Source organism: Heloderma suspectum, chromosome 10 (genome assembly GCF_057233095.1).
Source record: "Heloderma suspectum isolate Gila_16-S chromosome 10, 16-S_ref, whole genome shotgun sequence".
Taxonomy (NCBI): Eukaryota; Metazoa; Chordata; class Lepidosauria; order Squamata; family Helodermatidae; genus Heloderma; species Heloderma suspectum.
In genome coordinates, this window is record NC_139467.1 from 19,644,974 (window position 1) to 19,661,092 (window position 16,119).

Genomic DNA, 16,119 nt, shown 5'->3' on the forward strand with positions numbered 1-16,119 from the left:
AAGTGACAGGCTAGCAGGGCTCCTGTGCGTTTCTCAGGAGTGCTCACCTCCAGAAGAGGTCTCCTCAGGAGAAAGGGACTCTTCAGGAGTAGGCTCTGGAAAGGGAGCTCTGATTGCTACAGCTGAGCTCTGGGTGGGGTCTGGTTGGCTTTGGGCGTAAAAGCCGTCACTGGAAACCCAGCTAGCATTGGAACAACTTGGTCCTTCCAGCCTCTGCTGTGTATCTTGACTCCTGAATTGTGCCCTGTCTCTGATGGTCTGTTTCCTGACCGTCTGGACTGCTCAGTGACCCTGCTTCTGGACTAAAGTACCTGTCTGATTTACTGTGTTTGACCTCTTGCTTGTGAGCTTGACTACTGCTGCTGCTGCCTGATCCTTGTTGCCTGCCTGCCTGCCGGTGTTCTGAGCTGGATTTTGACCGCTCCTGCCTTAGCATAAAACTCCTTGGACTGAAACCTGCATGCTTGACAACTTGACTACTCTATTGTCTCACTTCCTGTACGTGCTTGTGAACAGCCAAGGCTTGCTCTAGAGCAGGACAGCAGATGAGTCTGCCTTCAACACTGATGATGAGGCAGCACTCTCCACCACACCTGAAGACAGCAAGCTAACTTAGGAGGGGGCAGAGTAGGCTGCATGGCACACGGGTCTCTCCTTCAACATCTTCCTGCCGCCTCCCACAATCTGCTGCCTGAGGTGACTGCTTCACTCTGCCTAATGGTAGGGCCAGACCTGCGAGGAAGCGTTTCTCGGAACCTACCAGCCAACACTGAAGCAAAACATGCAACCAGCTTGAGCTGCAAGGAAACAGCCTGGCATACACGATACTCTACTCTTCTGGTCCATGCTTTTCGTTCCTTCTGACTTTCCAAGGAGCCCAGTATGCAATGAAAATGGCAGAGCGGTTGGTCCAGTAGCCCCTTTGCAGCTACTTAATTCACCCTCTGGGGTCCTCCATCCATGCAGCTTTGGGTAGAGGATGCTGTTGAGCAAGTTAAGACCACTCTTGAGCCCACAAACAATATACTATTTTTATTTACAATGCTCGTATGTGGGATCCCACGTCATGAATGGGAGTCAGAAGAGGATATCAGTCTGTCCTTCAGAAGAGAGCTCTTGTGCTGTATTCTCAGCCCAGGTGATTCCAGCTCCAGATCCTCACAATTCCAGTAAGGGGGATAAATACATTCACATGTATTTCTTGTAGCTCTGTGCTGCCCACTACTGGAGAAAGATTTGATGGATATGAATAACATGCTGGTTATTTACAGGTGAAGGATAAATGCTGTGCTTACTGCCATGTCCTGCTCCCAGCCTATTCCAATACTGTATTCTCTTCTGCCCACCCATCATATCAATGAGCCCATCCTACCCTGTGCCCTCTTGTATTTCTTTCGTCATCCCACCCATCAAGATTGGAGGGGATTCCTTATGTGCTTAAAGTTAAGCTTGTGCTTTCGTTATGTTTTAACAACTTGACATGGCATAGTGCTTAAAATGATATTTTTTAAAAAATTAAACTGTAGAAGGGCTGTTAAAACACTTTTGATGCAACCCAACAGATAATAATCCAAGCTGCCTGGGAGTAGGTCCCACTGAACACAGTGAGACGTCCATTTGAACATGCATAGGGGTCATGGCACTCATCTCAATGAAAGCCTGGAACAGCACTTTGTTGTGACTACCTTAAACAACACTTAGGCTGCAATCCTATACCCATTTACCTGGGAGTAAGCTCCACTGAACTAACAGGGATTTACTTCTGAGTAGATATGTATAAAATTGCACTGTTGGGCCCCAGTTCTATACACACTTACCTTCTAAGTAGGTGTGCATAGGATTGCACTGTTAGTTGCAGCTACCTTGTGCTGGATTGCACAAATATTTTTTTCTTTAAAAAAATCATGCAATTTAAAAAGAGTAATTTGTAGTAAAAACAAGCAAGCAGAGAAAATAAGCAACGGGTAATTGTTTCCACTGAAACCCTTTAGAGGGGCATAAAAGTTGAAGAGGGGAGGAGAAACACAAATCAATAATTTCCATCCAAGTTACGATGAGAAAAGATATTTAAATGGAGAGTATCTACTCTTAAATGGAGGGAGGGGGTGGGATGACTGGCTGGTGGCAAGATTTGGAGTGATTCCAGGCAGGGCTCGTTACCACTCCAAATCTACACACCCCACCAGTGAGGATGTTCCGTTTAGCCCCACTGTGAAGCATGCAGGCCTCTGGTCCTGCTGTCTCCCTTTGTGATCATTTGATGGGTAAAAAAATAAAATATTCTGTTCACTCTCCCTGCTGCCATTGTTTGCACTCGCTAGTGATTGATATGGCTCTTCAGTTGCCTGACTTCCACCCACAGGCTGGCTGTTACCCAGTACTCTCTGTCCTTGAGCCACTGGAGAATTGTGCTCTCACCAGCATCTGCTTCCAGGGCTGTCCCCTTAGTGGTTTCCTCTTGTAATGCACTTCCCCTGGGGGCTGGCTCCACTGTCCTCTCCTGCCCTTCCTCTCCCCATGGTGGCTGCCTCCTACGCTGGACACCCCCAACCCTGCTGTCACCAGGCTCAGGCACTCTGATCAATGATGACATGCCGGTAAATATGTGTTTTGCCCTTGAAGCTGGAGGCGATAAGGAAGTCTTGCTTGTCAACGCTGAGGTGGGCAAAGGAGCGCGGGGCCTGGGTGTTCAGCTCTTGGAAGTGCTGGAAGAGCCCAGTGATGGGGTCATAACGGTAGACTTTGCTGAAGGAGTAGTCGTTGCCGAGAAATGCGTAGCGGTAACCGGAGATGCTCAGTGGCTGAAAGACCATGGAGCCGCGGGAAGGCATCTGCTGGACATCTCGGAACATCGAACCGTCCCAGTGCATCACCTGAGGGTAGCAGTGAACATTGTGAGCTCAGGCCCGCGGAAACAGGGGGTGACCTCAGCAAAACATGGGGCATGGCTGGATCTCCTGCCTCTATGCAAGCTGTGAATCAAGAGCCAGGAGCAGTTCTCATAACAGGGGTGGGCAACTTGTAAGACCAAAACATCTGGAGGACCACAACTCCCATGAACCCTCACCATTAGCTATGGTGGCTTGGGCTGATAGGACTTTTAGGCCAAAACATCTGGAAGACCACAAGTTGCCCATACATGCATCTTAAGGTAGTCCAGTGGGGGACAGACTTCAGGCTTGTGGGATCTACTTGGAGGCTTTTCTAGGACCCTCAAGTTCCACCAGCTGAAGCCAGGTGCAAAATGGTGACTCAGGGGGCAGAGCTATTTACCCACTGCAAGGGTGGACATGTGTCCTTTTTTCAGAGGACAGTCCTCTATCTGAAAGACTGTTAGAGGTCCATCCACTCTTTGAAGGTGCTCTCTATTTGAAGGCCTGTCCTGTCCAATTCTGGTTTAAAGATAAAAAACCTTAAGAACTGTTCAGTTGTGAGCACCTGAACATCATACTGAACAGGCAGGCACACAGGTCACCTGGTCACAATCTTCCACATTATGGTGAGATGGACTGTATTTCTATTTAGATTGTAATAATTATTTCTACATTTGCATCGATACCTATAAATTAGCATATGCAAATGTCATACAAATTTGTGTCCTCCTTTGTCCTCATTTTTCGGGTTGTGCTTCCTCTTTTTTGGCGATTCATAAATGGCCACCCTAAAGTAATTACAGATCATGGATTCTAACACTCTAACTTAGACCTAAAAATGCTATTCTTAAACAACTGGGAGCTGCAGACCCTTGCTGATCTACTGCAAATCACCCTGAGATCCACGAGTAAATCCTGATCTATCTTCTGCCCATGTCTGAGGTAGTGTGTGTGACTGACAAGCACACGCACTTGTGAGCAGATCCTGTGGGTATCTGATTGGGCATTTAAAAGAACTGGGGCCAAGACAGAATATTGATTTAATTTATTTTTCAATGTCCACTAGGAATTTTGGTATGTGATGTCTCCAGCTGTGGTAGTAGGGCACTATAGCAAGCTGCCCTGGGAGCAGCAAGTCTGTCTGAAATGCCCACATAGAGAACTTTCTGAAATGTCCCCTGTTTAGGGACATCAGAGTTAAATGTATAAATTGTATCCTAGGAGTTCATGAGTTTGCTTCAGACATAGAACCGTCTGATCAGGATGCATCAACAACCCATATAGTATCAGTGTTTGTACCAACAGTAAAGAAAATCAGAGCAAATTTTGCTGGTGTTTTGGAGGAACCAGGGGGCCAGGGTACATACTGCACTGTATACATACTCTTTTTTTACTTTTTATTCCTTGGCTATATATATTTTTGGAAGGGATATTCTTTTTGTCATAGCCTTTGGCTCATACAATAAAGGTGTAGAAGCAATGCTGGAAAACAGCAGAAATGCCATCAATCACACATTGGGAAAATAAGGTCTGGTACACACGGCTCATGGCCCAATACGTGACAGTTTATCAGGCCATGAATTAGCCATGTACCTTGGCGCTCCCTCTTTTACCTGGACTCAATGCTATTCAGAGAAATTAAGCAATATGGTTCCTGCCTGGAGGCCTTACGGTCTAAACCCAGCAAATAGAACAAAGGCAAAATGAGGATGAGGAAACATTCCAAAGGTGAAATGAGGATGAGGAAATGTGCAGTCCTTCCAGTGTAGTACAAGGACTCTTTGTCATCTGCTAAAATTGAAAATGCAAAAAATTTGAAGTCAAATGGGAAAAAGAACAGTGGACGGTTAGCTTGTGGAGCTCTACCACCATGAGTAGAAATGGCTTTTAAGGGCACAATCCTATGGCCACTAGAAGGTGGCTAGAAGGCGATAGGATAGTTCATTTTGGGGGAACTGACCTCAGAGCCTGCACTCCAAGGTTGGTTCCCAGAAGACTGCCTCCCCGCCCCTTCCCCTGCCACCTTGTAGCAGCATGGATCATCCCTGGGCTCCACACTGCAAGAGCAGCAGGGAGCGGGGCAAAAGGGGTTGTCTCTGGGGGCGGGGCAGAAGTGCCGGTACGATGCTTCCTATGCACTGTCTGGCTCCCCCCCCCCCCGAAGTCCCATGGCTAGACAGCTGAAATCAGCCACCTAGCTGCGAATGCAGGCGGACAGAGCACAGAGGAGAAGATCCCACCCACTGCCTTGCATTGGAGAGGTGGTCGCCACCAAGTTCAGAGCCAGCCACCTATCCTGACAGGATTGCTCCCTAAAGCATTTAACGCTCAGGTGACTACACATAGGATAATTCTACAAGTAGCCAAAAGGATGATCTATATTTTTTAGAGATGATGAACTTCTGTCTAGCAGGTCCTGGAGATGAACAACAAAGCATGGTTGTTGTTATCATCACCATGAACTGTGTGTGGGGAAAAAAATCCTCAGTTGGTTCCTGGATTTTGAGATAGATTGGTCATTGTATTTGATCCCTAGCTCAGTAACAAGGCTGGCCAAAGACAGTATGTGTTTGGGGTCAGTCTAAATTACCTCCAGGGGTCCCTTACAATTCAGTGCTGCTGAGTACAAAGAGACTGAGTACTCCGCAGCACTGAGTACTCCCCCCACACACACCACAACAACAACTCTGACTTTCTTGAACTGGTAACCTTTGTCCTGCAAGGTCTGAGCGGGTAGGAGGAAATGAATCTGGGAGAAGCCTGAACCTTAGACAAAGGGAGAGCGGTGTTTGTCTTGCAGATGAACAACCACTGGGCAGCTGAGAGCAAGCAAGGTTTGCTTGGAGTTCTGTTGTTGTAGGCCTTCATCCTGTCTAGGAGTGTAACAATATTTTGCTCCCAATATTTTACTTGAGTTGAAGGATGAAATGGTGCCCTCTCCCATTTTCTCATTTGACTCCCATACAGAAGAGACTAGCATGATAGCTGAATCTCGCTTTAACGCTGCTGATGGGGCAGTGTCCTCCACCACAGCTGAGAAGAGCAAACTAGCTAAGGGCGTGCTGAACAGACTGCATAGCACTCATGGTTCTGTCATTCAACACCTCACTGCTGCCCCTCTCACCCACTCCCAGCATCTGCCACCTGAAGGAACTGCCCCATTCTACCTAATGGTAGGGCCAGCTCAGTAATAAAATGCGTGCATAAGCTCCCAGGTTCAATCTTTGGTATCACACACAAAGAAGGCTGTGAAACGCCACTGCTGCCTGTCACCTTTAAAAGCTGCTGCCTGTCAGTGTAGGTAATACTGGGCTGGATTAACCAATAGTCTGACTCAGTACAAAGCAGCTTGCTTCTGCTGTAGCTGCACCTGGCATTGTAGATTCTGCACTGGGTAAGTGGTTGGGCTAAGGAGTGAAATACAGGCTGGGCTTGGGCAGGCCCTGCCTAGTTCATTACTTTGAAGGCTAGACCTACCTAGTTATTATTATCTTGGGGTGTCACTATTTAATATTTTATTTGTGTTAGACTCTCAGTATTTAACCTTTTTACTTGTATTATGTTAAAAGAAAACAATAGAAATGCTTAGAAAATGAAATTTCACTGGTGTACTCCATCTGTAAAATGGGTAGATTCTTTTCCATCCAAACTTCTAAATCAGGGCAGAAAAAAATAATCCATTTTACAAATCTTAATTTCTTTATAATATGGATCCATCCATCCATCCATCCACATTCTTTGTCACTTGATGTGTAGTCTGTAGATGAGACCATATGCTTGAGTTATTGGCTCTGTAAAGTAAAGGTAAAGGTGTCCCCAACCAGTTGTGTCCAACTCTAGGGTGCGGTGCTCATCCCCGTTTCTAAGCCAAAGAGCCAGCGCTGTCCAAAGATGCTTCCGTGGTCATGTGGCCAGCATGACTGAACACTGAGGTGCACAGAACGCTGTTACCTTTCCCGCCGAGGCGGTACCTATTTATCTACTTGCAATTTCTTGCTTTCGAACTGCTAGGTTGGCAGAAGCTGGGACTGAAGACGGGAGCTCACTCGGGTCTCGAACTGCTGACCTGCCGACCTTCCAGTCTGCAGTTCAGCATCTTAACCACTAAGCCACCGCGGCCCCTTTTTGGCTCTGTACATAGTTCTAGTTCTTGTTTTGTGCCTGTGACATACTGTACTAGTCTGGATTTTGGTAGAACGGTGGCCTCAATCATCTGTGTTGGCTTATCTTCTTGATCTAGCATCCCATCCATGGTTGGACTAAATTACTTCCAACATCCCTTACATCGCTATGATTCAGTTCTCATATGTTTATGAAAGCCCTTGGTAAGTAGTAGTGAGAACAGGATTAGGGGAAGTTAATAGTATTATTTTCCCTCCTCTGCTTGGCTTTATGTTTATGCTGCCTAGACAATGGGCAGGAGGTATTTCATGCAACTTTCTCTCTATGCAGTACCTGGTTGGGGGATTGCTGGGAAACTACCATGAACTTTAAGAGGAAGGATCAGGTACAAATATAATACATACATTGCACCCACTTTCTTGCTTAGATAAAGGCAATGGTAGCCTTGACCAGCCCCAGGCATCTTACTCTCTTTGTCATCATGGTGACTTGCACTGTGTTGTCCTTATGTGCCACCAATGCACTACTGGTCAAAAATGGTACTGCAGCTACCTTCTCAGCTCTTGTCAGGTGACACCGCAGTTTTTCACCTGGCTTTACAAAGTCTCAGACCCTGTCCTTGCTCCTTAGTCGAAGAAATAATGGAAAAATAGAGTTGGAGAGGGGCCTTGAAGGCTATTTAGTCCAACTCCCACTCAGTGCAGGAAATCCAGAGCTAGAGAAACAGATGGCTGTACAGCCTCTTCTTGAAGATCTCCGATGAGGGAGAGCGCCCCATCCAGAAAATTGGTTCTATTGCATACCTGCTTTTACCATCCTAATTTTCAACTGAAATCTATTATCCTGTACTATAAGCCCTTTAAATCTAGTCCTGCCCTCTGGGGCAAGAGAGAACAGGTCTTTGCCTTCTTCTGTGTGACAGCCTTCAGGAATTTGAAGAGTGCTGTCATGTCTCCCCTCAGTCTTCTCTTCTCCAGGCTAAACTTACCCAGTTCCTTCAATATTTCCTCTTAGGACTTGTTTTCCATAGTATTAACCAACTTCATTGTCCTCTTCTGAACCTGCTTCAGTTTGTCTACATCCTCCAGAGGGCTGGACTAGAACCAATGGGTGGAAAACACATGTGACTACTAGTCCTGATGGCTATGTGCCACCTCCAGTACCAGAGGCAGTGAGCCTATGTACACCAGTTGCTGGGGAACATAGGCGGGAGGGTGCTGTTGCACTCATGCCCTGCTTGTGGGTTCCTGGTCAACAGCTGATGGGCCACCATGTGAACAGAATGCTGGACTAGATGGACCCTTGGTCTGATCCAGCATAGCTTTTTGTATGTTCGTTTGTTCATAAGCAGATTTTGTCTCAACTTTGGAGAAACTTCTTAACAGTAAGAACTGTTCAACAATAGAACAGGCTGCCTCATGAGGTGGCGAGCTCTCCTTCACTGGAAGTATTTAAGCAGAGGCTGGGCAGTCATCTGTCAAGGATGCTGTAGTTGCATCCTGCATTGCAGAACCTTCATTGAGCAGGGGGTTGGACTAGATGACTTCCAAGATCCCTTGCAACTCTATGATTGCTAAAGTGTGGTGCCCAGAACTGGACATAGTACTCCAGGTGAGGTCTGACTAGTACAGAATAAAACAGAACTATTACCTTTTCTGAATTGAAAAAGATGGTTCTGTTCAGTGGTGGCTCGTGTCCAATGGAGCTGGTAGGGTGGAGGAAAGGAACACCAGAAGCAGAGCCAAAGGGCCCACCAGAGGAGGAGTCAAGGGGGCCACTAGAGGTGGAGCCATCTTTTGGATCTCCACCACCATATTCCACAGAAAGGGGAAACTGAGGCACATGAACATGAGGATCAAAGGGGAGAGATCTACACAGCCACACAAAAGCACTCCTTTGGACTCACATTCTCCTCTTCCAGCAACAACTCCTGTTGCACAAAGACATGTCATTGCACACACGCACCTACACAGTGACTTTAAGATCATGAGTGCAAAACAGTGGGGAATAAATGCAACCTAATGTCTTCTTGAGTGAAGACTAACCAGCTCTCCATGCCCACTTGCTTGGCCTCCAGGCCACCAGCTTTTAACACCCATACCTCTGGTTAAGAAACATGCTGTGATGTACATGGAGAGTGGACCGAGGGCAGCACCAGCACCATCTGCAACACTTTTTGCTGAGCATGAACACCTTCTCCTATGGAGAAGCAAAGTAGGACTTGGTGGTGCTCCCCCACTAGCCTCACCTTGGAATCGCCAAGGAAGCGGGTCAGGCAAATGTACACGTCCTCCTTGACCTTGAAGTGCTTGACAGCGTAGACATCATCCATGTCGGGAATATCAGTGCGGCGCACAAACTGCTGCTTGTTCCACTGGTAAATGACGGGGCGCTGGGAGCTGCTGGCCAAAATAAGGTGGGGTTTGCCTGCAATCTCCAGAAATTCGGCATCTGTGTCACGGTACCAGGCATGCAGCGACTGGTGGGAGTAGAAGCCGTGGCCATTCCAGCGGTACAGGGTGGTGGAGCCCGCCTTGGAGCTGTCAGCCATGATGAAGTACCAGTCTCCCTCCACGCGGAAAACTTCAATGTCATTAGGCTTGCGGATCTGCGAGCTCTCGATGACCTGCATGTGCAGGAACTGCCCCGTTGCTTCCTGCCGCTTGTAGATGTGCGAGCCTCGGAACAGCTGAGCCACCACCACAAAGAGCTCGCCCTCAATCATCAGAGGTTTGCAGACCACCGTGGATGAACCTAGGAAGTGAAAAGGGCCAGGACAGACTAAACTGTCTTCTGTTCTTTTAGTTAAGTCTAATGTTAGAAATGCTGCAGTTAAAACAATCAGCACTCTTGGAGGAGGCCCATGGAACATAGTGGTGGATGGTATGGGGGGCTCAGGGAGGGGCTCAGTGTGACGTTCCTGCCTATTTACCAGTGAGGATACCTTTTCAATAAGGCCTTTCGCACAGCAGGCAGCATCTTCCAGCACACACAGTAACGCTGCCACCAGGACCTTTATCTCAGGTCCAACACCATTACTTTCTGAGATATGAGGACACACTGGTTTTATTCTGACCTGTATTATTTTCTCTGTTATGTTACCCTTTTTGTAGCCATGAGCATTAGGCATAGGATGTTATAGAATAAATAAATCTTTATCAATTACAGTAAATAAGTAACTTTAAAAGCATATATATATATATATACACACACACACACACACTTAATTTCCACTTTAGTCCTATGCATACAAATCCTAGTGGCAATTTATCTCTTCACTATCTACCTCCTCACAGACCCTATCCAAACCCTATCAGTTCCCTAACTCTTTCTCTTCTCAAGCCCTATCTGATCTAAACTTTTCCCTATTTGAATTATGCAAGCACCGCACCCTGTTTATATAGCACACATCATTTCACACTCCCCCCACTCACTCAGCTAATCATCTCACATATGCAAATACATCATTCCCCCTGTCACTCATCCTACACTCACTCTATTTTTATTTTTATTTTATTTATTTCATTTCTATACCGCCCAATAGCTGTATAGCTCTCTGGGCGGTTCACTCTAGATCTACTTACCATAAACACATAGAGTTATAACATTAATACCCATATATAACCACAGGTTCATAATATGCATACATGTAACATCACACTCAGATAATCACTCCGTGGTGCAGCTCAGTCCTGTTGGATCACGTCCACTAATTCTGTCCCTGAAGGTGTAAGGAAAGGTGTGTGTGTGTGTGTGTGTCTCACCATTGATGTAGGCATAGTTGCGGAATTTCCCTGCCACATGGTCCCATTCCATGAAGCTGCAGCGTCCAGTGAAAGGCTGGGCAATCAGCAAGTTCTGTTCCCCGTGGTAGGTGAAGGCTTCTACGGAGAGCGACTGTTCTGGCAGCGTATCGAAGAGAACAAGATCTGCAGGAGGGCGGGCGGAGGTTAGTGCTAGAACAAGAGGGGATCCTTGCTTCTCCTCCCCTTTGGCCTCAAGTGTTCACAGTGGAAAACTGATTTGGATGGCTGGAGCACCTTTCATCAATAAGGGCATGCTTGCAAGGTTTGCTGCTGCTGTTTCTAAATGCATCTTGCAGGTTGTACATATGTATTATATTTGATACTGCTGTGCCTTATGCCTCTCCTGCCACAAGAATGTACGAGCCATGCTGGATCAGGCCAAGTCCATCCAGTCCAGCATCCTTTTTCTCACAGTGGTTGTCCAGATTACTGTGGGAAGCCCACTTGCAGGGCATGAAGGCAATTAAGTCCTGGTCTTCAGTGGCATAAGGCCCCTGAACATGGAGTTTGCATATAGAGATGTGAAGGCCTAGGGAAAAAAGGGGAAAAACCTAGGAAAATTCAGGGGGAAGCCAGTTTTTCCACCACCCCCACCATGGATTTTTAGAAAACCGGGGGGGGGGGAGCGGTATTTTTCTGTTCCCCTCATTTTCCATTTCCCTCCACAAGCCTTCACATCTCTAGTCACATATAGGCCATCATGACTAATAGGCACAGCCACAGATAGACCTAGGGATGTATGGATTATGTACAATCCGTTCCATCTGTATTTCTCAGATTGTCAGGTGCCCTTCATTCCCTCGTCCACCCGTTGACAGGATTGGATTTTTTAAGTTTGCGCATTTGCACAAATTTGCATGTGCAAGAATGCACAAATTCCCAGAAAATGTGCACCCCCCCCCCCGGTGCATTTTCACACTTTAGCCTAAGGGGGAAATGTGCATTTTCAGCTGGTCTTTTTAATTTTCCCATATTTTCCCATGACAAAATTTGTGCGAAACTCCCGAAAGTCAGACAAATGGTCTGCAAGTCTGCAGAATCCATCCAACAGGGGAAAAGCTGGTCCACTGCAGAATCTGTAGGTCAGATTCATAAAAATCCAAACTCATTTGGTTCCATTGTGGATTTCTCCAATATCCCCAGATAGACTTTTTCCCCATAGATTTGTCTAATCCCCTTTTTAAAGCCATCAAAGGCAGTATCCATCTCCAATCTTGTGGCAGAAAATTCCATCACTTTACTATGTTTCATTGGATGACTACAAGTTCTAGTGTTATGAAAGATGGAGAAAAAAGTTGTCTCTATCCACTTTCTCCCAGTATGGCCGCCTTGAGTCCCAGTATTGGGGAAAAGGCAGGATATAAATAAATATAATAATATAATAATAATAATTTCTCCATACCATGCATCATTTTATAACCCTGATGAAACCTGTGCGGAGCACAAAAAGTCTCCCCGGTGCTCAAATCTGTGACAAAATAGCAACTACCAGAACATGCATGCTGAAAGCTAAATGCTGCTAGATGGCTCTAGGCCTTTAGCACAGAATCTGAGATTCCAAATTTAGGGTCCTAAGAAAGACTCAGGTTCGAACTAGAGCTGCACACAAATGGCCTCTCAACATTCTCCAGCCTATTTATGGGCAGAGAAATTGAGGAGATAATTTCACCAAATTTCTCCCAGGGGAGGAGAAATTCTCCAACAGTTTCTCACAGATTGGAATGGGTTGTAGCACAGGTTCTGCCTTTTTCCTCAGGGTTTTTGGTTTACTGCACTGCTTCTGCAGGTGGACTCAACTGTGTTGAGGCTTCCACTTTTTTTGAGGCAGAATTATGAATTTATTTTGTGGCATTTTTGAGCTTCCTTAATCCCTGCGAGGTGGCCGAGGGTGCTGTGTGTGTTTTCTCTCTCTGTTACACATCTTTCCATTGCTCTGCAGCCTCCCAGGCCACCTGCACTTCCTGAACTGAAAAAGCCCCATGGGAGGAATTGCCTCACAATGTCTCCCTCATGATGGCTTTAGCTGAAGTGTGGGAAGCTGAGGAGGCTGCAGGCTGCCACAGAGATTACCATACAGTGAAAGACAGGACACTTGCACACACTCCTCAGCCACCTCATACTTAAGGTAAGCACAAGAACCCTGAACCCAGCCCATGAGAATTTCTCCAACATTTCTCCTGCTTTGAATTTCTTTTCAAAAGCAATTTCTTTTCTATCAGATTGAATGAGAATGGTTGGAAAAAATGTGGGAGAAATTTTCAGCACAGCACTAAATTCTATCTATCTATCTACCTATCTAATCAGGAGCAAATTGCTGTTATATTCCACCTTGCTTATAATTATTGTTATCACTGTTGCTATTAGGTCAGGTAATCTTTTTCTTTTATATTTTGTATCCACTGCCTTATATTGACTACATTATTTAAAAGTTGCTTACTAAATCCATAGTCAATAGAGTGTGGAAGGGAGAGGGGGCAATACAGGGCTTCCAGGCTTAAGTTAGCTGTCGGCAAGGAGGATCCCCTCAGTGGGAGAAGCATATAGGACAGGGGTATCTCTTTCCGCCTGAGGGCTGAATTCAGTCTCAGAGAAGCTCTCAGGGGCTGCATTCCAGAGGTGGGCAGGGCCAAGGGCAAAAGGGGCGGGGCCTAAAATTCCAGTCTATTTTACCTTAAATCCCTTACTGTTAGTAATCAGGAGAGGTATTTCAACATTTGACATGACATTTAAAGCCCTAAGCGGCTTGGGACCTTGATATTTGACTGAGTGCCTCCCCCTATATATGCCTGCCTGAGGACTGAGATCTGTTGGAGGAGCCCTCCACTGCATCCCACCAGTGCGAGACATACACTACGGTGGGACACAGGGAGGGCCTTCTGGTCTATGGCTCCCCCATTGTGGAATGCCCTCCCCTTGGAGGCCCAATTAGCACAGACACCGGTTTCATTTCAGCACCAAGTTAAAACATGGCGTTTTACCAAAGCCTTTGAGGGATTCCCTGAGTTTGCACACTGTTTTAACTGTTTTATTGTTTTAGATTTTAAATTGGTATTAGCTAGCTTAATGATTTAATATGTTTTTAGCTATTTAAATTATTTATTGTTCCACACTATTTAAATTGATTTTATCTGTACGCTGGATACAAATGTTTTAAATAAATAAATTTTAGAATAGGAAAGAATGTGCAAATTCTGGGAAACCACCAATCAATTGGGGTGGGGGTGGGGAACCATGTGGTGATGTGGGGAAGGGGGCACAGCCCCCTGGGGAATCCCAGAGGGCCAGTTTTGGCCCCCAGGCCTAAGGTTCAACACCCCTGGAACAGGACGAAATTATGACCTACTTGTTGTGATGCAGTTGAAGCCTCCGGGGCGGAGTTCGCTGAGACTGGTGCGGTTCAGCTCGGCTGGTGACCGGCACTCTATGGGCTCCACCAAGGCATTGGTGTGACTCATCCACTCCACCAACCATTTCAGCTTGCAGTCACAGTGGAAGGCATTTCCCCTCAAGTCCCTGCCGGGAGAAGCTGGTTTGTGACAGCAGTAGACTGGGCTCAGCTGAAGGTGGACCCACCACCGGCTCCAGGTATTGTGAGGGAAGGTGTCTTTGGGGCAACTCTGTGTGGACCATCCTTGTCATTGCTCCCCATTCACTTGCCCTCTCCTCCCTCTGGGCCCCATCTGCAGAACCTGCCAGAGGGGAGATGGATGCTGCTTCATCTCCTCCCTCTGGTCACCAATTGAAGACTTGGGGAAGGTAGGGCAAGAGGCAATAGCAGTGAGAAGGGGCAGCCGGACTGGGAGGCTTTGGGAGTTGGGAGTGAGCCCCCTGCAAGGGATGTGAGCCTTGGCAGACGCCCAGTGACACTGACCCAGGCTGACATGCCAATTCTGTCCCTATGGCAAGGACCGGCTGACTTCCTAGTCCCCCTCCACTTGTTTGAAAGAGGTTTTCAGGAGCAGGAGAGAGAAGGAGGCCCCACTTCACCTTGCCTCGCTTTCCACCTCATCTCCTCTTGCATGCCTACCCATGATATTCTCTTCTCTCCCCCTTCCTTTCCTGGCATATGACCACTGATGGAAGGGCAAAATACAGAACTCGGAGTCAACCATGTCCCCCACAACCCCATTGATAGGAACAGTGGCAAGGAGCAGAAGGAGACAGGACATAGCTCAGCTGTGGGTGGGGAGATCCTCTGCAGATCTCAGCTTGGATCCCCAGCACCTCCAGTGAAAGGACCTCTAGGCAGCAGGGCCGACACCAGGAAGGAGCCATAGCTCAGTGGCAGAGCAACTGCTTTGCATACAGAAGGTCCAAGGTTCGATTCCCGGCATCTCCAGGTAAGGCTGGCAAAAACACCCTGCCTGAAACCCTGGAGAGCTGCTGCCATCAGTGTCGACAATACTGGGATAGATGGACCAGTGGTCTAACTCAGTATAAGGCGTCCGACATATCTGGAGAGTGCCAGGTTCGGGGAGGTTGTTATATGTTATTTGCTTGGCTAATTGTTGGCACTGCTGCTCAAGGGGTGGCAGTTCATCAGAGATGGTGCCACCCTGAGCTACATTCAGAATGCTAACCCAATTGTAAAAGGAGGCAGGAGTTGAACAGAAGAAGCAGGTGGGTCACTGGATATCAGTTGATCGAGGTGAAGGAACAGGGAAAGGAGCTTGTAAGGAGGAACAGTGATGTTTGCTGAAGCCCTTTCCTGGCTCTGAAAGGCTCACCCAAGAGTCCCCTCCAACCCAGTCTTCTTAGAATCTTTAGCACAGCCTTGTATTTAAGCACTAACCTGGAGCATCTCTACACCAGCCTAAGGTAAAAAAGGTGTCCCCAACCAGTCGTGTCCGACTCTAGGGTGCGGTGCTCATCTCCATTTCTACGCTGAAGAGCCAGTGCTGTCCGAAGACGCTTCCGTGGTCATGTGGCCGGCATGACTGAACACCGAGGTGCACGGAACGCTGTTACCTTTCCCGCCAAAGCGGTACCTATTTATCTACTTGCAATTTCTTGCTTTCGAACTGCTAGGTTAGCAGGAGCTGGGACTGAAGATGGGAGCTCACTCCGTCACGTGGCACTCGGGTCTCGGTCTGCAGTTCAGCATCTTAACCACTAAGCCACCACAGCCCATAACACCAGCCTAAACTCCCACATTTAAAACTGGGCTTTCTACTTCCATTTTAAATGCAGGATCACCACGGACTCCCTTTATATGCACTTCCTTCCCTCCTTTTCCCCCTTATCTGAATCTTCTATATGTTTCATTATACTGCTGCTAGATGGTCCAGCTCCTCTTATTGTGGGTTTTCCTCTTTTCA

General features: G+C 47.0%; 1 protein-coding gene across 1 annotated transcript in view; it reads right to left on the bottom strand.

Annotated features, from left to right (window-relative positions):
* Nucleotides 1-1,009: 1,009 nt before the first annotated feature.
* The window catches only part of LOC146337899 (leucine-rich glioma-inactivated protein 1-like), a 29,265-nt gene continuing 14,155 nt past the window's right edge, over nt 1,010-16,119 (bottom strand). The window contains exons 6-9 of the mRNA XM_084814374.1: nt 14,145-14,314; nt 10,760-10,924; nt 9,244-9,749; nt 1,010-2,873 (exon numbers count right to left, since the gene is read on the bottom strand). Coding sequence (XP_084670500.1) covers nt 2,568-2,873; nt 9,244-9,749; nt 10,760-10,924; nt 14,145-14,314 — 1,147 coding nt within the window. The 3' untranslated portion in view covers nt 1,010-2,567. The remainder of the gene's footprint in view (nt 2,874-9,243; nt 9,750-10,759; nt 10,925-14,144; nt 14,315-16,119) is intronic.